We start from the raw sequence: 21,425 nt of genomic DNA on the forward strand, positions 1-21,425 counted from the left end.
CTCAAATCGCATCCCGATCCGGTTTCCTCCACCTACCATCAGTAAGGACACCCACCAAAAACATGCAGACATCATCGTCTGACCAGCGATGGACACTCGTCACCAGGTCCCCGGGTGCGTCCACGTATGCTGCCCACTGCTCCTGGCTGTGCCCCCGGAGGAAGGACAAGCCAGGATGGGTTAAATGCAGAGGAACCATTTCACCGGCCACCATCCAAAAGCATGTGCGTGCGTGTGCATGTGTTGCGTGACAATTAAAGATCTCTCTAAACTATTAGGGTTCATTTAAGTCTCAGAAAAACACTCTTACTCAATAATTATTATTTTGTTGTCTTGTTTTCGGAATTAAAAAAAAAAAAAAAAAAAAAAAAGGAAACCAGGCATAAATACACTTGTAAATATTTAATAAACAGTATGGAAAAATAAAGCCTTGAGCGTTACATTGCTTCTGGGCAGTGGCAGTAAAAAGAGATAAAAACACGGTAAGATCGTCTCCTCCACGGTTCTAGCCCAGGATCTGCCTGCTCTTCTTGTCCTTGCCGCGCGTCTTCTCCTGGTGCTTGTGCGGCGCGCCGCCGTCACTCTGATTCAGGGCCGTGCGCGTCACGGCGGACATGCCGTCCACGAACTTGGTCTTGAACAGCACGTTGGCGTTGGTGAACATGCCGTCCTTCAGCGACACCACCACGAACTGCAGCAGAGTGCGAGCGTTAGTCGTCCACCGGCTTCAGAAATCTAGGATACCGTAAGTGCACATTTCGGACATACAGACCTGGGAGTGTCTGAAATGCGTGCGGAGCATCTGGCCGATGTTCTGCGTGTGGGAGAGGTCCAGGGCGGCGTCCACCTCGTCCAGGATGTAGATGGGAGCGGGTTTGAACAGCAGCATGGCCAGGATCAGAGACAGGGCCACCAGGGACCTGAGAACACCAGGTTCAAAGTAAATAAATACAGTGTCGTCGTTAAGAGAGCCGATGACTCAAAACAAACAAAATTAACTTTGTTAACATTAAGAATCTCCATTAGCCGACACCACGCCATGAGACACAATGAACTTAAGGACTGACAAAGGCATTCGAGGAAATAAGAAAAACCAAACAATAACTATAACGGAGACAGTGAAACATTTAAGGCGAGGATCCCTCACGAGCAGAGATCGCTGCCCTGTAAAAGAATATTATTGTCTTATCGCATTGAAAACAAGACGCCATTACATTGCACTGCAATGTTGGTCTAAATACATTTTGATGATATAAGACATAACATTTGAAATTCAATGTGAAAACGAAAGTTATTTTATTTATTTATTTTACTTTCCAGTCACACATGGAAACCAGCCGTAGTTCATTAGGATGAACCTCAGCTTGATGATTTAACGGATAATGTGACATTTAAAGTTATTCCCAAATGAATAAAGCGGATTAATAAGTACTATCTTATATGATATTGTGAGAAATTCACCATTATTATTATTATTATTATGAGGCTAATAACATGCAATGTTAATATTACTATTGTGAGGATTAAAAACATCCATATTGTCCAATCCCATGTCCCATCCCTTCGGTCCAATCAAGGGGCAAAAAAAAGTCGAAAATATAATAACAATAAATAATAATCAATAAATAACTAATGAAATAAATGAAATGTTTTTGTAAACATAACAAAATATTCCTGTCACATATATATATATATATATATATATATATATATATATATATATATATATATATATATATATATATATATATATATATATATATATATATATATAAAAAACAAATGAAGAAAAAAAAAGAAAACACAACAAAGATGATCGTCCGTCTCCTGACCTTTGACCCCCGCTGAGCTCAGTCAGGTTCTCCTTCCAGGTGTTGCCCAGGGCCACCTTGAACTCCAGGCCTGCCAGGACGCCGCAGCCCTGCACGGGGGCCAGCCGGGCGTTGGCCCCGGGAAGGAGAGTGGAGAAGATGGAGCCGAAGTCCTTGTTCACCTGGAGGAGCAGGCATAGAAAAATACAGAAATTAAAAACAGAAAAACTAGAAATCAAAAGATAAAAATAAGACGCTCACATTTCACCACTAAAAGTCTGACCACTTGGACCACTTGAACATATATCACTTCAATAACCTGATATGACACCAGTAAATTATGCTCGAGAGCCGTTTGTAGTGAAGAAAGGGAGGTTTGAGATGAAGAGTGGACTGAGGGACAAGAAAAAAAAGATGAGTTGAGAGAAAGAAGAGAAAGCCAAAGATAACAATGACAAAATAAAGCAGGAAGGAAGAAGGAGAGGAGGATGTTTCTGGGGGGCGGACCTTCTGCCAGGCCACGCTGAGAGCCTCGTTCTTCTTCTCGTCCAGCTCCTCAATGGTCTGCAGGATCTTCGACTTGTCGTTCTCCACGATCCTCTTCTTCTTCATCAGGTCGTTGTACTGGAGGGAACAAATTCGATTTTTTATTTTTATTTTTTTCCCCACAGATGGTAGGGAGGGAGGGAGGGAGGGAACAACCATTCGGGCTGAAACTTAGCATTACTAGGGTAATATCACTGTTTTTATTCTAGTTTATAAATGTCTATTTGTAAGTGAGGGTTAAAATGAGAGTTCTGTATTGTGTGTTCTACACATGCATTTTAAACCACATATAAAAACATTATCAACATAAAACACTGTTATGGAATGGACCTAAAAAAAATAAAAATAATCCGATATCATCAGATATATCGTTTAGGAATATATTATTATTACACACATTTACAAAGTGAAATATCGTCATGAAATATGAAATGAAAAATAAATAAATATTTAGAAGAGTGAAATATGGGTATGGAATATAAAATGGGAAAAATAAAAAAACGTATAGGGTCTCAATAAGAAATAAGGGAAAACATTACAAATGATAACCATTATAGAAAAAATAAAAAATAAATAAAATTAAATTAAAATAAATAAATAAGCGATGCAATAAAATAAAACAAATTGACAAGTATATCTGTAACTCTATCTGTATATAAATGACTATATCTTCACAGTGTGTCCAGGTCCTCACCCGCTCCTCGGCCTCGTTCAGCATGTTCATGGCCCTCTTGTTGACGCTCCTCTCCAGGCGGCTGGTCGTCTCCTCCAGCTTCTTCAGCCGCTGCCCCGCCTCGCGCGGGTTGTTGGCCTTGAAGTCGTACGCCGTGTTGGGCTGCCCGAACAGCTTGCGCTCCAGCTGGATCCAGTCGTGCTCCTCCAGCATCCGAGACACCTGAGAGAGAGAGACAGAGAGAGAGACAGACAGAGAATGGGTGTGGGTGGAGAATATTATTATAAAGTAAAAGGGGAAACATTTACAAGCCAAAAAGACAAACTAAACTCTATGCTCTCTCTATGCTGCTCTAACTCCAGGAAAACAATAACACAGACTCAGTAGATGAAGCATGAGGCGACTTAGACTTGGCATCCCCATGTTTTCAACTTAAAATTATTTGGTCAAAAAATATATATATATTATAAAGATCTGAACTATTTAATGTCTCATGAGACTCTTCTTGTAATGTTTGTGAAGCTCTCAGGTTTCGGGTCAGTATAACAGGTTTTGCACGTCGTCAGTTGATTTGAGACTCCCGATATTTCCTTTGTCACAAACTTTTCTTTTTTTCTGTAAATGTCATGAGATCCGTGACAATCTCTGGGTGGAGAAAATAATCTTAACCATAAAGTCAGGAATCTATATCTGTCCGTCTGTCCTTCGATTATCTCGACAACCGTTCATCCGATCTACTTCACACTTGCCGGGTGTGTCGCTGGGGACCCGGGGATGTGCAATGTCCAATTTGGTGCAATTTGGGAATGTGATGGGTGCGGGGCTTCAGGGCTCTGCGACTGAGTCACAAAACTCTCTTTCCCTGGTTTATGACTTTGAATGACAGCTTCTTCTTCGACCGTGGAACACAGGACTAAATCATTGACATTTTGTCAAACTGTGCCATTCAAGTGTTCGATTTTTGACGGCGCATGCCCTACTGATAATAATTTGCAACGGCTAAATAAATCATATTAAATGCATTTTAGGGACTACATATCCAGGGACTACATTTGTAAATCACCGGTTATTATTATTAATTTACCATTTTAACAAAAGCTCAGGCAAATAAATGTATCCGTGCAGTGGATGGAAGGGAGGAGCCGCTGAGGTGTACCTTGGCGGCAGCGTCCTGGCTGTCCTTGCGGTGTTTGTTGATGTTGTGCTCCAGCTCCTTGATCTTCAGCTGGGCCTCGTTGGTCTGCTCCCTTATCTTGTTGGCCTCCGTGCTCTTCCCCTGGGGCCCGAATAAGAATACAATTTGATCCTTGTCTTTCTTTAATAATTGCATTTTTTTTGTTCATTGTATGCCACTATCATCACGGGATTTCCCCTGGAAAGCAGTGCATAGAAATTGGGAAACTATATTTAGTTAGATTCAGAACCACATCCACAAACAAACAAATAGTACTGAATATATATTAAAGTCAAATTTTTTTCCTTGATTCATTTGCAGTCTTTGAATTTTGGAAGTCAAACCTGGGTAAACACCCAGGTTTTCTATACCAGCGTCCTTTACCTTGATCTCCTTGTCATGAGCCATGATCACCTCCTTCTGTTTGGCCAGCTCCTCCTGGGCTTCACGCACCGACTCCTACGGAGCAGCACGGGAAACACAAAAAACACAAAATTCTGAGAGACTTACACAGCTGTTTGATTTCGTTCCGTTTAAAGCTGCACCATGTAGAATCAGTTGTCTACCAATAGCAAACATGTCCTTTGAGTTCCAATTAAACCCATTATCCCACTCCGCCAGGGTGTTTTAGAAAAGAGGGAATACCAAATAGTCAGCCCGTTGTTTAGTGTATATACTAATATGCTGTGTAGCTTAACATTTCACTTAAATGGAAAATCCTCAGCAAAAACTCGCCATATTATGTATGTATGTATGTATGTATGTATGTATGTATATTGACATTTTGTAAAAGTGTGCCCTTCAAATGTCTGAGAAAGTCTTAAGCTTTGAACGGGCATGTACTAGTTCAACTAAAAACAAGCTTTTCCTTTTTTAAACCCCGGAAGGAACGTTCTTTTGAACCGCAACTTTTCCCAAATCCCAGTAGGAAGATCTCAGCTCTCAGACACACACCTTGTTGTGGGACACGGTGGAGGTCATGCTGTCGATCTGCTCCTGGACGGCCTTCATGGCCTCGTCCACAGCCTGGATCTGCTGCTCGTAGCCAGCCTGCTCCCGGCGCAGCTCCTCCAGCTCCAGGGCCACTGCCTCCGACTCCTGCACACGGAACGCACACACGGGTCAGCAAAAGAGTGACTTCAAACTCATCGATTTGACCAATCTGACTTTATCGATCGCATGGATGAAACTTTCAATAGAGTTGACGATTAACTGTCATAACAGTGATTGCCGTCTTATGCCACTTTCATAATGGCACAAAGTTAATTTAGTAAAGGATGGAAATTCCTACCAATTCCACCTAATTCACATCATATTCATTGTGACACTTATAGCATTGGTTTAATATATCCTTTAAATTTGGTTGTGGAATCTAACCGAATCCATTTTTTTTTTTTTGCGATCAGTTTACTATGTAAGAATTGTGACGTGTGAGTGAAGGGCGCAGTTGTTTTTTTTTTTCTTCTAATGTTTGATGAGTAGAAGAGATTCATGGTGAAGGATTGAAAAATCACCTGTCACAAGCCACTTTCACCATGGATTTAGGTCTTTGTGCGCTTATATTATCACACATAGGGATGTACAATATCTTTGTTTTAAACCGTCACTATATGTCGAGACAAGGCCGGTGTACCTGCTGCTTCTCCTTGAGCTTCTTGTTGAAGGAGTCTGCCTTGGCCTTGGCCGCGTTGAGCTTCTGCTGAGCCGCTTTCAGCTCCTTCTCCCGCTCCGCCTCGGCGTTCTTCATCTTGTTCTCCAGCACCTTGTATTTCTCCTCCGCCCGCTTCTGCACCTCCTTGGTGCTGCGCAGGGTATCCTCACTCTCCTCTGCACAAGCACACATTTAATGGCCCAATAGCCATGCAAGACGACTCAAGTAGGTTTGAATGCTCGTGAGAAACATACTTTGATTAACTTGAACTAAATTAACTTTTAGATAAAATGCATCGGCAAAATGCATTATAATATGACGAATATGAAACATACATCATGCTGGGGCAACATCACCCATTGCCCTAACCACGAGGCCTTGGTGTAAAGTTAAACCTGGGTTTAGTATGATTCTCACTCTGGACCTCGACCTGCACGTGTACTGTGTGTGTGTGTGTGTGTGTGTGTGTGTGTGTGTGTGTGTGTGTGTGTGGAGTGTTACCAATGGCCTTGCGCAGCCTCTCCAGCTCCTCCTGCTGCTGGTGGAAGGAGCTCTGCTGCAGCTTGACCTGCAGGATCTGCTCCTCCTCCAGCTTCAGCTCGAACTGCTGCTTCAGCTGCCGGTACCTGAGAGGTAGGGTGGTGAAGAGGGAGAAGAAAGAACAGGGATACCACAGAATTAAATGAAAAGGAAGGAAACCACCGCGAAAATACAGCAGAGGAACCCTCGAATGAGGGTTTTTGGCTAATGAACATGCAAAATATTGACTGTGGTTCTAGGCTTGTGTGTGTGTGTGTGTGTGTGTGTGTGTGTGTGTGTGTGTCTGTTGCTCGTTGATTGCTCTAACAAGCAACAGCGTACAGCCACCCTGTGTGTGTGTGTGTGTGTGTGTGTGTGTGTGTGCGTACTTCTCAGCGGTTCCCTTGAGGCCCGCTAGCTGACGCTCGGTGTCCTGCAGCTGGAGCTCCTTGCCCTGCAGCTCGTCCTGAACCCCTCTCAGCTCCTGCAGGCTGGACAGGACAGATGCCGACTGGGAGCGAGCTCCTGCGTGTAGGAGAGAAGAGGGGGAAGGGGAGTCAACACAAGGAGAAAAGGATGATAAAAAAAAATAATACACACACACACACACACACACACACACACACACACACACACACACACACACACACACACACACACACACACACACACACACACACACACACACACACACACACACACACACAGTTTTGTGTTTCCAAAAACCTGGAAAACATTCTGGGTCAAGGATGCATTTCACATGCACTGCCTAGTGACCGCACTTTGCAGCAACTCCAGTTATAAGGTATCGCTTTATTCTCTACATATGACAATAACCTCTATTTTATTTATTTATTTATTTTTAATTACTTTTTTTTTTTTTTTTTTTAATCATTCACGGGTTATGGTACGTTGGCGGCAAAACACTGAATCATGCTACAAATACAGTTTTAATTGTTCAACCGAGAAAGTTTTGATTGAAAGTTGTAATTTTATTACGTGAACTTACTGTATATAATTGACCCCCATAGATCTATATAGCAATGACTTATCCTGTGCATAGAATTCGAGGTGCTCCGATCCCATTGTTTCCTTCCCGATACCTAAACTTGAAATAAGACATGGTTGGTGCAGCTCGTTCTGGACCCTGACCTCCGCTCAGCGTCCCCTGCGGGTCGAAGATGTCCCCGCCCAGCGTGACCGTCTTGGTCATCACCCTCCTGTCGAAGGCCACCCTCTTGGCGTTGTCCAGCGTGTCGCACACCAGTGTGGAGCCGAACACGTACTCCATGGCCTTGCGCAGGTCGGCCTCGTAGCCCACCAGGGACAGAGCCACGTGAGCGTTGTCATCGCCCACCTGAGGGACGAGAGGATTCCCAGAAAACGTATTTTCACACATCAGCCTAATTTTTATCATCTGTGTGTGATGGGGTGGAACATTTCATCCTAAAATGGCCAGCACACAAAAATTATACTCAGGGTTCAATTCATTAGCTGATAATAAGCAGTAAACATGTTTTTTTCCCATAATTATCACAAAGAATTTATTAAAAACCGTTTACTCTATTATCAGTGACGCGGCCGATCAGCTTAAATGATGTCACTTCCTCTTTATTATGTCACTTAAAGCAACGGTTCATTAGTGTTGAAGGGAAAATTGTGTGACCAAGTGTTTGGGGATGGGGAAACAGGAAATAAAATAATGAAATAGTGATGGTAAAATCTTTTATTCTGTGATATTTTTCGATGTAACTTCCACAACTCTATACCGACATGTTAATAAACAAGTCTTTTGAAAAAGTAATTTAAAACCCCCATTATTATTCACTTTAAATAACATTTTCTCATATAGTATGTTAATAACAAACTTTGAATCAATAGCCTTTAGCTTGGCAAACATGTTGGCGGATTATTGTGTAGACTTGTGAACCCACTCCTTTTCACGGAATGACTCTCACCAGATTTTTGGCGGCCCGGACCACGTTGTCGTTGAGGGGCTTGGCTGAGATCTTGTTGAGGGGAATGATGGTGTTGCGTCGTTTCAGCTCGCCCTTCTCCAGCAGCTTCTTACCCGTCACCTGGCGGACGGAGACGTGGAAACACACTTCACAGTCAGGGACGATATCCGGTTCCTCAGAGTGGTTTTTGTGCACTTTGCGACCTAAAGTGAGTGATTGCAGCGCTTCTCTGAAGTGAAACTTCATACAGTAGTTTCCTGGGTCTATAGCGCCAACAGGTTGGTAAACGCCAGCAAATAGTCGGCACTGCAAACCCCCTTTATAGAGAGAAATCCCAATGATTAGGTTATTTCTCCAAACGAGTTCTCCCTGTTGTACACATTAAAACAGCCAACATGGGGCCAGTCACCTTACTCCCGCTCACCACTGTCCTTTTAAAAAGGTTGAGCTTGAGCTGAACACAAACAAACATCCTTGTGGATACTTGGAAAGGGGGGGGCAGGCGAAACAAACAAACAAACAAATATATATAATTATTATTATACTTTTTTTTTTTAAATTACATTACGATTTGAATTTTTAAAAAAAACCAAACAGGTGGAATGTCACAGGTTTTCAATGATAATATTTTTTTTTCCCCAAGGACTTTTCAAGCACTTCAGCACAAAATGTGCTATTTCCAAGGTACTCCAGTGCTTAAAATTTCTGAGGACGAAATTCAAGCATTTCAAGCACCTCGTAAGAACCCTGTAGTAAGTTAAACAGTTTAAGCGGTCGGTGATTTGGCCATTTAATGTGGAAAAGTCACAGCAATTATGAAAAATTGCAAGTTTGGCAAATATTGCAGAGACTGAGGTTGCATTTGCATTAACTACTGCAAAAATAACGTTCTCCTGGAGGGATTGGATAACAAAAGTGAAAAGAGTTAGATAATTAACCAAATTATGTCCAATGCACTGAGAAACAACACCCGCGCACAACACTCACCTCTGTGTCGACCACGATGTTGTATAATCTTCCTCCAGCGACCACCTCCAGCCCAGTGGCGTAGGAGACGTCATTGACCGAGATTAGGTTGGCGAGCAGCCCCTTCACCCTGCTGCGGTCCCACTCGCGCTCTGGGTCCCTGCGCCACGCAAAAACAAAGAAGAAAATATTAATCAAATAACGTGGTAAAAAGGTTTTTTCTTGTTTTTTTTTTTTTTTTTAACTCATTTAATTTTTTTTTAATAATAATAGATAGATAGATAGATAGATAGATAGATAGATAGATAGATAATAAAACAAAACAGGAGAATTTTCATAATAGGCTATGACTATCTGCCTGCTACCAACTCAAAATAGGATAATTTGACAAAATATGAATAATTTGATGATATTTTCTACGACTTCTCTATGGTGCTTTCTAGGGGTGTCACAATTCTCCAAATCAATGATTTGACTTTCGATTTTAAGGTCACGATTCAATTTAAACATATGTATTTTTTTCCAGCACATCAATGCCATTGTTAGACTATCGAGTCTTGATTCTCAGCTAGTAACTTTTATTTGAATAATTGCAATTATAAATAAAAACAAAAAAAAATGTACACAATGAACAAGACACCTAAACAGTTAAGAGCTTTAGCAAAACTAGACTTTAGAATAATAAGCAATAAGTTAGTTATTACACTACTTTTAAGTTACTCACCAAATTTCCTATTCCTTTATAACTATTTCAGGAGCAGATCGCTCCTGAAAAAAAATCCCGCTCGTGTTTTCATGGCCCAGTGGCAAATATCGGGAGGCCAGGCACGGTCCGCGAGCCAGTGGTTGGGAACCTCGGCACTAGAGGACATTCTGTAGGCAATTGTCGGGTTTATTACCCGCTTTCATCCCACTTCCACATCTGTGGAATTACTGGACATTCTGGTCAAAGACGCACTCTCCCTTGTACACAGTGAAACACCGGAGGAGAGGGAGACGCGCTGGTGCGTCTCTGCCGACGCAGACTTCACAGACCGTTACCACAAATATTTCTCTCTGATGTGCGTTCACTGTGCAACAAACTGGATGAACTTATATTGAACTTTATTGTTTTGTAATATTCAAATTCGATTCAAATTTCTTTCCTGCAGCCCAGGTGCCAGGAGGGCGGTGCAGTGTGCGTTGAGGGAGCTCGCCCGACTTCAAACCAAACTTCATGAAAGTTCACGAATGTCGACACCCCCGAAGCGCACACTGCATTTGTACATGTCGGACAATATTACCCACAAAAATACTGGGAGAGTCACACATGCTTGTGATTTCGAAGTTCGAAATCAAAACGCTCATTACGATCGATTTAGAATCGTGACACCCCTAGCACTTTCATAAGATATTTACACACAAGAAACACCATTGTGTTGTGGTTTAAGCAGCCACACCTGTCTTGGGTCTAGGTAATTGAGCCCGGGATCGGGGACACACACACACACACACACACACACACACACACACACACACACACACACACACACACACACACACACACACACACACACACACACACACACACACACACACACACACACACACACGGTTTGTTCCATCTTGCTCACGCTATACATTAAACTGGTACTTTTCAACGCCATAGCCTGTGTCTCTGTGTCAGAGGGCCCTGTGTAGGCCCTGGCAGGCCAGACTGCCCCAAGCATTAATGGGGATATTATGACCGAGCAGGTAGAGACTAGAAAATTGCACTACTTGACTGTCACGCAGCCTTAAAGACAACATTTACCCCAGGTCACCATAACCAAAATCCCAGACGATATACAGAATCATATCGCGATGGATATTATTTGGATATATAGACGCAGCGTGCTCGTACCTGTAGTCGAAGCGCAGGTTGGGGAAACGGGACATGAGGCTCTCGTACTTCTCTTTGAGCTGCGACACCTCTCTGGACAGTTGTCTCCTATTGTCAAGCAGACTCTCCTCTTTGCCGTCTGCAGGATACACATTAAAATACACGACAAGCGGAGTGAGTCGGTCAGTAACACAAACTGTACTTTCCTTCAATTATCACTTTGAGTTATGGCCAAGTTGTCCTTTTGAGCCAAACCTTCGTAGTTGAGTTTGTCCAGCTCGGCCTGCAGCTTCTCCCGGCTACTCCTGACCGCTTGCAGGGAGTCCTGGTCCTTCTTGTAGCCGCTGTCCATCTTCTTCACCTCCGCCTGCTTGGTCTTCAGCTCTGCCTGGGCGTGCTTCAGGGTCATCTGGGCCTGGGACGGGAGGAGGGAAGTCACAAAGGAGGACACACAGAATAAACGATGCGGAGATCCTTGTTCAACAAATCAGTTAAAGGGACACTCCAGCTTTCTTGGGAATTTTTGGACTCAGATTCAGACAAGAAGGTCAGTACGAATTTCATAAATGCAGCTGCATTTAAAAACAAGTTATTGTTTACATTTTTTATTTGCCATCAAAATAAAATATCTGAGCTTTTCAGGTTCCCTAATTTCACACAAGCTAGGCTAGTCGATCCCATCTGCAGCCATGCGTTGAGCTAACACAGTTAGCATGCTGCCCGTCGTTATCTCGGTAATGGATGCACAGGGATGAAATTGGTATCGACCTTATCCTCTGAATCTGGGCAAAGTTAACAAAAAGCTACCCCCCCCCAAAAAATACACAGAAATCTCTGCAAATATACTTACATACTTGCATTTACAGGCAAGTATGTTCTGGGAGTTAGACCCATCTTAAAAGTCTAAACATCCCATCACCTCATCCCTCCTCACCTGCTTGGCCTCGGTGTCGGCCTTGCTCATGTCGTTCTTGCAGGCCATCATCTGGCCGGCCAGCGTGGCCTCCTCCCCATCCTCGTTGGTAGAGAGGCCGGCCGACACGGCCCTGAAGTGCTGCTCGGTGGCCTCCAGGGCGGTGCTCTCCTTCTGGCCCTCGCCTTGGAGAGCCTGGAGCTTCTCTGTCAGCTTGGAGACCTCACTCTCCTTCACAACCAGCATTTTCTTGTCCTGCAGAGTTAAACGAGAATATAAATATATTTTTGTTATTATTTAAGTCACATACTCACATCTTATCTTTAGTTTAATTTTTTTTACATTTTGTTTTCCTTGTCCAAATGTCAACTGTTGATACAGAGAAATATTGTCACTTATTTAGGTTTATTTTTTGTTGTCAATCAATAGTTTGTTCAATTTTTGCTTTTGTAGTATATTGAATATTTTTTCTTGTTTATTATTATTCTTGTTTATTTGTAATCCTTTTTATTAGGTTTATTGTCATTATTTTTTTAGGTAAGTACATTTTTAGGTTTATTGAATATTGCGTAACTTTTTTTTCTATGATCTATTACTGAATTGTCATTATTGCCTTTTGTTTTTGATGTGAACTGCTGTTACACCGCAATTTTAAGTACGACTATACCTATTCATATTTTTCAAAATATAAGACTGTCATCACACTGATAAAACCGGTCAAAAGACAACAACAACAACAAATCACAAGCACAAGGCAGTTTATAGCGAAAAAACAAAACCTCACCTCGTCCATGCTTTTGACCAACTCCTTCCTCTTCTTGGTCTCATCTTTCAGGTTCTGTTTCTTCAGGTCCAGGGCGCTCTGGGCCTTGGCATCGACGCGCTGCACCTCAGACAGCGCCTCCTCCAGTGCCTTCAGCACGCCTCCCACCTCCTGCACGGGAAGACGGAGGGTTAGCCCAAGGAAAATAAAAGCCCATGTCCAAAAGTAAAATATACGGCCCCATACGATAACTTAGGAAATAAACAGTGAACCAGAAATCAATACTAATCATTACGATGAGAAGCCCCTTAAAAAAGATAAACAGCAAAGTGACACATTTCTGGCACTGGAATTACAAAATTCACACACACACACACACACACACACACACACACACACACACACACACACACACACACACACACACACACACACACACACACACACACACACACACACACACACACACACACACACACACACTCTTAATTAATGTAATTAGTCATTAATTTATATATATAAAAATATTTTTGTCATCTACTATTATAATCCTATAATTATATTATACATGTTGTAAAAGCGATTCTAGAAAAAAAAATATATATTTGAATTAAAAAAAAACCAGGAGGAATATCACGTTTCCAACAGCTGTGTTTCTTTTTTTTTCAAGAACTTTAGAACAAAAGGAACTATTTTCAAGGTATTCAAGAACTTGCATTTCTGAGGACTAAATTCAAATACCTCAAGGACCTGGTAAGAACCCTGATCCAATAACCACCCCAAAAAAAAAGACAAAGGAAACAAAGGTTCTTCCGCTCTAAAGTACCTGGTCCTTCTTCTTCTGCAGCTCCTGAATCTGGGCGGAGAGCTGGTGCACGGTGCGCTCGTTCTGGGCCATGCTGCTCTGCGTGTGCGCGATGGTGTCCTGCATCACCTGCAGGTCCTCGGCCGAACGCACCTTGGTCTCCTCGGCGCAGACAAACAGCCAGGCCACGTAGAGCCGCGAGAGGTGCTGGATCTCACGTATCAGCTTCTGGTACTCCAGGTAGGACGAGCGCTCCTGTGGGAGGAGAGAGGGAAGAGAAATTAGAGGTAAGTTAAATAAAAATATGAATTCTGTCTGTCTATCCATCCATATCTATACACAATTATTGCTATTATTTTTTTTAAACGTACCTCTTTGAGCTTCTGCATGGTCGGAGTAATTTCCTCATCCAAAATCTAAAGGGCCATAATAGATGTCAATTAGACAGATTGAAAAAAATAAAATAAAAAAAAAAAAACCCCCATAAGACAATTATGACTGAATTTGTGTTCAAGGGGGGCAAAATAAAATAAATGGGGGGAGGGGTTCTTTCATATACTGGATATTATAAGTACTAATTTAACATGACTAATTACATTTCATGAAATATGTTTATTTACTTAAGATAAGAATAGTACTTTATTTATCTCCCAACGGAGAAATTCTGAATAACAGCAGGAGAATGTACATTAAATTCACAATTTATACATTCAATAAGCAGGCCAACAGTAAAAAGTAGAATAAGTAATAATGCTAATAATAAACGCCTCAAGTGTACATAGCATAATTATTTAAATGAAATGCAGGAGAATGAATATAAATATATATTTATTTTTTATGAGGGTAAAGTAGCAGCATAGAAATATGAAATAGTAATCACAGCAGCATTGTTATGGTTAAATAAAGGTTAATTAAAGTTTATAAACCTAATAGGATAACAGTTTATAAATTTCACATGAGCTCATCTTCATTATTATTTTTTCTGCCCCTGTTTGCCTGTGTGAGGAGGCAATAAAAGCCACAAATAATGTGACTGCTTGACCTGGTGCTATAAACTGCGTTAGTAGTGGGGGGGTATGATTGATTCCATACTGTCTGAATCTCCTTCAGCTTGGCCTCTTTCTTCTCAATGGTTTTCTGAGCGCTGAGCTTTTTGCACTCGTACATTCTGGTTCCGGCGGCCTCCTCGATCATGGAAAGAATCTGACAAGAGAAAAGCAGGATAGATAGAAATAGACAAAAGGCTGCCCTTTAATATATATATGTGTAAAAAAGGGCTTCAAAGAAAATGTTCTGTAGTGTATTTCTGTTTGTGTGCTTGTTTAACCTCTGGCGGCTTCATATTCAACACTTTGGTGATCCTCCCCTAGATTGAAAAAGAAAAGAAAATATTCAATAAAAACACATAATATTTAATATCCTGAAAAAGAAACGACAACAATTTTATATCATACAGAAATAAAATCCTTTAGCTGCTGAAACAAGGCAATGCTCCCCCAATACATGCAATCTAATGTGATATAATTACATTTATCCTGCGGTATGTGCAGGGGAAAAAAGGAAGAAAGCCCAATATGAATAATCCCAATATGTAGAAACCCAGACAAATCTCCAACTAAATTAAGTCTTACCTGCATGATGAGAAAATGTGGGTTGTTAACGTTGAGGCCGACGGAACAGAACAGATCCTGTACCCTGGTGTTATTGGCATTCACCCCATTTATAAGGTACTTGTTCCTACCTCCTATCACCACCTGAGGAAGGAAATAGTAAATTACACAACAATATGCCTGTTATAAAAAGGATACACCAAAAGACTCGGAAAAAACGGCCATCGCACATTTAAAGACGTTTTCCCCCGGTCCTAGTAGTACACTGCAGGTGGTGGTAGTAATACTACACACTATAGATAAAGTATTGGAAAAAAACACATTTACAAAAACAAAAATACCAAGAGCAATATCAAACATTAAAGACCAAATTAATTGTCTGATTTTGGCACATAGAAGCATGTTAGATGACTCAAAACAAAGAAAAATTGGCAAACAAAAGTTAATGATGCTTTCACATTTTGTTCAGTGACATAATCTTCACAAATGAACACCACTCTTGATATTTTTCCAGCGTAAAAGCCATCGGCAGAAGTAAAAAGCTGACGTTAGGCTCTAAAGGAACTACGTCACTGTCGCATGACTTCAACGTCACCACCACGAAGCTTCTAACTTGTCAATTGATTTGGTGTGCTGACCTCTTCTACAAAAGCTTGAGTTAGAATAGTCTGCAAGAGCGTGAGTATAAACAACTAAAGGCTGTAAAGGTGGACTAGTGACTAGATGACTTTCTGTGTTTGGCACAATGACGTTTAATGTCCCTGACAAGCCCTGTAATCTCATTTAGCCTCCTGTTGGCAATCGCCTTTTATAAGACACGTAAATACGTCAAAATCTACGAGTGGGGTACTTACTGATGTATTTTAAGTCGTAGAACAAAACGTGAAAATTAGCTTGTGTTCTAGACAGACCTTATTTCAGGCACTGAACCAAAAACCCGTTCAAAAAACCCATTGACTTTTGGACGAGGGAACCGGAAGTGCAGAAATGCGAACAGATTTTTGGCTTTTAGGACTCATTCCTGCACCGCTCCATTAGAAGGGGCAAGACTGGCCTGTAAACAAATACAAGTAAATGGGAGAGCTGCGATTTCTCTGGATAAAAAGCACTATAATGTTTACATTTCCCATCTGGAACCAATGAGTGTTTTTTATATTCGAGGGTTATGATCTATGTGGAGTAGATTGCCGTACCCTCCGCCATTTCCACTAATGGTCGTGTAGCATCGCCGTAAATCCATCATTTTTCCGGGAGTTCGTACCCGGTGGCAATTCGAATGTATAGCGAAATTAAGGCCTATAGGGAACCAATCTAAATGCTGATGGTGTCATTATTCTATAGCCATTACACTGAGGAATCAACATTAACTTCATAATAATAAGTAAAACCAAAAAGTTGTATATTGCTACTTTAAGGCACATTTTAATGAAATTTTAGATTGATTCTTGGACAAATGTCTCTCTTATTCAAGAAACTATTACTGGGAAATACTATTTATTTGGTAAGAAATGACTGATGTAGAAGAACATAATTTAATTAATTTTAAAGGTCTAATATGTGTAAAACCTGTAGACACCCTGTGAGTATGGGGCAATACTAGTTTAGGGACTCTGAAGTGGGGCTGGGACATGCCTCACCCCATCATTGTAAATGTAATATGATAATTAATAATACGGTTTCTGTTGCAGGCAGCGTGTGGGTCCTCCAACCTGTCTGGTGACGGTGATCTCGTCGTGGGTTTCGAACCCCAGAGGGCTCTGGCTCTTGTTGGAGTTGTCAAAGGTGATGGACACCGTGGCCTTGGTGATGCCCGCCTGGCCGTTCTTGTAGACCAAGTCCTGGAGGTTCGAGGCCCGCACCTACAGAGATGACGATAGATAGAAAAAAAATACCACGAATAAAGCAAAACATAGATAATTGTTAGTATACAATAGATCTCAAAATGAACTGAAGAACAGGAAAAATGGCAAAACATGCAATAAACAAATATTACAGTTCACCCCCGTATCAACAATTCAGACCGTCAAACATATGAAATGTTACAAGTTTGCATACATATAGATATCAGATAAAATATGTACGTATACTATGTGTTCCAGGTTGGAAAACGAAATGAATATACCAAAATATATGGTGCTATATGGTACTAAATCTTTACCTGGGAGAGGTTGGAGATCCCCAAAAGGAAGCAGATCGAGTCCAGAATGTTGGACTTGCCGCTGCCGTTAAGTCCCGTGATCGCGTTGAAGAGCGGGTCGAATCCGTTGATCTCAGTCCTGTGTGCGTAGGATTTAAATCCGTCGACTATAACAGATTTAATATGCATCCTTGAAACCGATGTTTTGTCCCCGGGTTACAGGTTAAAACATCGAACCCAACTCAACCGACACACTCGCTCGGGCTCGGGCAGCGTCCAGCGAGGCGACCATAACAAAACTGGTCCGTTCCAAGTTGAATTTTGGCGGCAGGCGCGCCGCCGCTCCCACTTCCCGTTTGCGCCTGATTTAAATGAAAACAATTAAGATTATGTCTTCATTTTACATGTGTATACGTACAGTACTGACTCAAATATAGTGACAGCCACCATCGTTTAAGCCATAAAGATATTTCGGTTTGAAACATGTAACTTGTTGTGTTTCTCCAGGCATCGTTCAAGACAACTAAAACCGCTCTCGCACATTGGTGTGCGTTGGCGCCACCTGCAGTAAAGAGCAAAGCTCTTGATTTACAATTTGTAAGTATTTTGAAAAAGTATTTTTTTGTATCATTTTTTTCTATTTATTAATCTATCAAGTCGCCGTATTAAACTTCCAGTTGAATTGCACTAGAGTAAAGTTTGTTTCATATTGAAGGTTCGCTCTTCAGATGTTCAGACACCCGCGCTTCAATTCATTTTTTTTTTTCTAGAATCGCTTTTACAACATGTATAATATAATTATAGGATTATAATAGTAGATGACAAAAATATTTTTTATATATATAAATTAATGACTAATTACATTAATTAATAATTACAATAAGTGTGTGTGTGTGTGTGTGTGTGTGTGTGTGTGTGTGTGTGTGTGTTTTTACCCATAAGTTTTTAATAAGACTTTTTATGACGTGTACTCTCATCTATATCATCTATTTTCTGTTTGAGATTCCGAAAACATTACGTTAAATCGTGTGCATGAATTAAGCATTGTGATTTTAAAAGTCATTTCGGCCAGATTTAAGAATATATTGTCATGGCAATGGCAGAGGGAGGAAAAGTGTTGTCACAGCCTGGGTGGAGTCCAGGACGAGGTAGAAGGCTTTTTTCTTTAACATTTTGTTTAGGTAGTAACACATTACATTGTGCATATTCTCTGGGTGCGTTGTAAAGGCAATTCACTGCATACAGTATATGTATGAAAGTATGTATATGTATGTGACAAATAAACCTCTTCAAATAATAACCACTGCGTATCCTCCTCCACACACATGCACTCTAACAGCCATGTAGATGTAGAAAAAAAGTTAATAAGGTTTATTTATACTGAACTCTTGTTGACGTAGAGTTGATTCAGTTTGAAACTTAACTTCCCATGTTAACACTAAACTGCATCAACTGACAGCTGTGATGGTTGTATCCATATTCATCTGACATGCATGCTCTATTTGTTTAACAATTATGTCATTTTTATGTTGTTTGACTTGTCAATCCCCCCCCCGCAAAATGTTTGTCTAAGGCAAAAGTCAATAGTACGAGCAAAATATTCAATATTCGGTTAATTTTTCTGGCTTTAAATTGTTTATTTGGTACGGGCCTGGAGATCATTTAACAACAAAAAGCATATTTTACATCTAATGCACATTTTGTCATGCATTGGCAGTGATCACACTTGTTCAACGCCTTTATTAGCAATAAAATAAAATCTCAAGCAAAAACAGTTCTGCTTCAATGACACAAACTTCTAGTATTCATGAAGTCACGATTAAACCCAAGGAGGAACTCCAACCACCACCACGACCACCACTCTTGTTCTGTTTACACACACACGCAGCTATCTATTGGAAACAGAAGCAGCACCACCAAAACAGTTACAAAGAGGAGGAAACATAAGTGCTCACGCACACGCACACACACACACACACACACACACACACACACACACACAACCCCCATCCAGATGATGTTCAGTCCAGGGGAACCGGGCACATGGACAGACAGACCAGGTTGAAGGCATAGAAGCAGATCTGGCTGAGCACCACGCAGTCTCCCCGGTTGGAGTAGAAGGACGTGGGCCTGATGTAGGCCCAGTCGAAGTTCTGCACATCCAGCGTCCTCTGTTTGTGCTTATCGCTCAGAGCGACCAGCGTTCGCACAAAAGCGTACTTGGACGAGCAGCTGATGGCGGTCAGCGAGCGCACTTTGTCGAAGTGCATGAGGAAACACGGGTCGTCCTGCAGAGAGAGAGCGAATCATGTTTCCAATTCAATATCTGGAGTTTTATTTTAGTGTTGTATTGACATAATCATTTAATCAGAATAGGAATAGCTGTAATCATACCCATTTACTGTATGTATCATTATTTTTAATTACATGCTGCAGCAACGGCCTATTTCCAACAAGGGGATCAATAAGTTATCTACAAAAATATATGATCGCTATCACTCCTATTAGACGTCCAGTACCGCAGATAGTCTAGACATTGTAATAATTTAGTAATAACATCATAATAATTATGACCTACTCATCCATTGTTATCATGCAAAGGATAATGTACAGCCAGTCGGTCGTTATCGCAAAATAACACCATACAGGGTAGTCTGGGATCACTCCAAAGGGCATAAAATCCGGAAAATGTTGGAATAAACCGTGGAAATTGTGAGACTGTTATATCTATCACTCACGGCGTCGGGATCCCGTCCGTCAATGAGAGTGAGGTCCTGCAGGGACCAGATCTCCGTCCTCTTGTAGTGATCCTGGAACGTCGAACGCTCGGTGTGAGACTTCTTGGAGCAGGGCTTGGCTGGTTTCTGGGTCTTGTGGCATCTCACGATACAAATCTGAACCACTTTGCTCTTATGAACTGCGGCAGTGAGGAAGACGAAACACAGTCAACAATGCAGATAAAAAAATCGTTTTTTGGGTTGTTTTTTTTTAGGAAAGAAGTGCGGTGAGCCACCAGTGCATTTCATCAGCGGTAAAAAGCAATAAGCCATGGCAAGAGTAATTCCAAGATCAGCATTAACAGGACACAACACTACACAATACTCAAACTAAATTCCATTGAAATCCACATTAAGGTATTTTATGTGAAATAAATACTTAATGGGGCTGCTGGTATGCTGATGGAAATAAAATGACATCATTAAAACAGAAATAGCCACAATCATTAAGCTTTTTACCACTCCTTAGATATGACCTCAAAAGGATCAAATAAAGCAACATTTGTAAAAATCGAACCACAAAAGTTGTTTACCCGAGACACAGAGAAAGTGCCTTCCGCTCGATGGCTCTATAATCTCTATAAACTCTACCAGTCTCTGTCCCTCTGGCCGGAATAAAACTCTCTGCATCTCCTGTTTCAGGAGGGACGACATCGCCGGAGAGATGGAGAGAACACGCAGGGGGGTAGAAAAAGAAGTGACAGAAGTGACGAAAAAGGTGACGGGGAGCGTAGAAGAGATTAGGATGAGATGAGCGGCAATGACACACTGAGGACCGGCACTGTGAAGGGTGAGGAAGAGAGGGAGAGGGGGAGAGATAGAAGGAGGAGGGTAAGGAGACCTGTGTTGCTCTGGGCAAATGTGGAAACTTTCATCATCACAACGGTCGTCCATCATTTTCAAGTATATTAACACGTACAGTATTCCAATTTCTCTGAATCCGTTTTTATTTTGCCAAATCGATTTTCACACACAGGGAATGTGTCTTGGTATGATTTGGTGCATTGTAGTGCAGACAGTAAGCACAAGAGTTAGCATAGTGTAGAAAAACCAAACAGTCTTTGAAAAAGAAAAGAAAAAAAGCATATAAATAAATAAAAGATAACAAAAAATATAGAAATATACAGAATACACAAAGTAAAATGTGTTGTATGCACAAGATAAATAAAAAAGGTGTGGCAGTGGATAGGTTGCAGTGTGGTTCCTATTGGCTGTGGGTATAACTTTAAATAAAAAACTGGATATTCTGGACAGGATGAAT

General features: G+C 41.2%; 2 protein-coding genes across 2 annotated transcripts; both read right to left on the reverse strand.

Annotated features, from left to right (window-relative positions):
* Nucleotides 1-393: 393 nt before the first annotated feature.
* Nucleotides 394-17,681, reverse strand: smc2 (structural maintenance of chromosomes 2). The gene is made up of 25 exons (XM_079999167.1): nt 17,409-17,681; nt 16,960-17,109; nt 15,272-15,394; nt 14,968-15,006; nt 14,733-14,843; nt 14,012-14,056; nt 13,662-13,895; nt 12,857-13,006; nt 12,094-12,327; nt 11,415-11,574; nt 11,181-11,298; nt 9,320-9,458; nt 8,333-8,452; nt 7,527-7,731; nt 6,764-6,899; nt 6,357-6,481; nt 5,838-6,031; nt 5,159-5,302; nt 4,589-4,663; nt 4,187-4,306; nt 3,052-3,252; nt 2,319-2,435; nt 1,833-1,993; nt 773-920; nt 394-691 (listed from the first exon to the last, which is right to left on the reverse strand). Exons 1-25 carry the CDS (start codon nt 17,574-17,576, stop codon nt 506-508), a joined length of 3,603 nt encoding a protein of 1,200 aa, XP_079855293.1. The 5' UTR covers nt 17,577-17,681; the 3' UTR covers nt 394-505.
* A 1,727-nt stretch (nt 17,682-19,408) lies between these two features.
* On the reverse strand, nt 19,409-20,818 carry exoc1l (exocyst complex component 1 like; the record flags this gene model as incomplete). The annotated part of the gene is made up of 3 exons (XM_079999258.1): nt 19,409-19,675; nt 20,126-20,304; nt 20,698-20,818. The coding sequence occupies 3 exons, from the start codon at nt 20,816-20,818 to the stop codon at nt 19,409-19,411; spliced, it is 567 nt and encodes a 188-aa protein (XP_079855384.1).
* Nucleotides 20,819-21,425: the final 607 nt, after the last annotated feature.

The sequence above is a fragment of the Zeus faber genome (assembly GCF_960531495.2).
Source record: "Zeus faber genome assembly, chromosome: 4".
In the NCBI taxonomy this organism is placed as follows: Eukaryota; Metazoa; Chordata; class Actinopteri; order Zeiformes; family Zeidae; genus Zeus; species Zeus faber.

What these genes read in the sequence shown, in the direction of transcription:
- smc2 (XM_079999167.1), bottom strand. Translation starts at nt 17,576, where the DNA reads ATGCATATTAAATCTGTTATAGTCGACGGATTTAAATCCTACGCACAC. An exon ending in GAGGCTGCGCAAGGCCATTG is followed by an intron (nt 6,032 to 6,356) that starts GTAACACTCCAC and finishes GTGCTTGTGCAG; the next exon opens with AGGAGAGTGAGGATACCCTG. An exon ending in AGCTCAAGGAGAAGCAGCAG is followed by an intron (nt 5,303 to 5,837) that starts GTACACCGGCCT and finishes TTCCGTGTGCAG; the next exon opens with GAGTCGGAGGCAGTGGCCCT.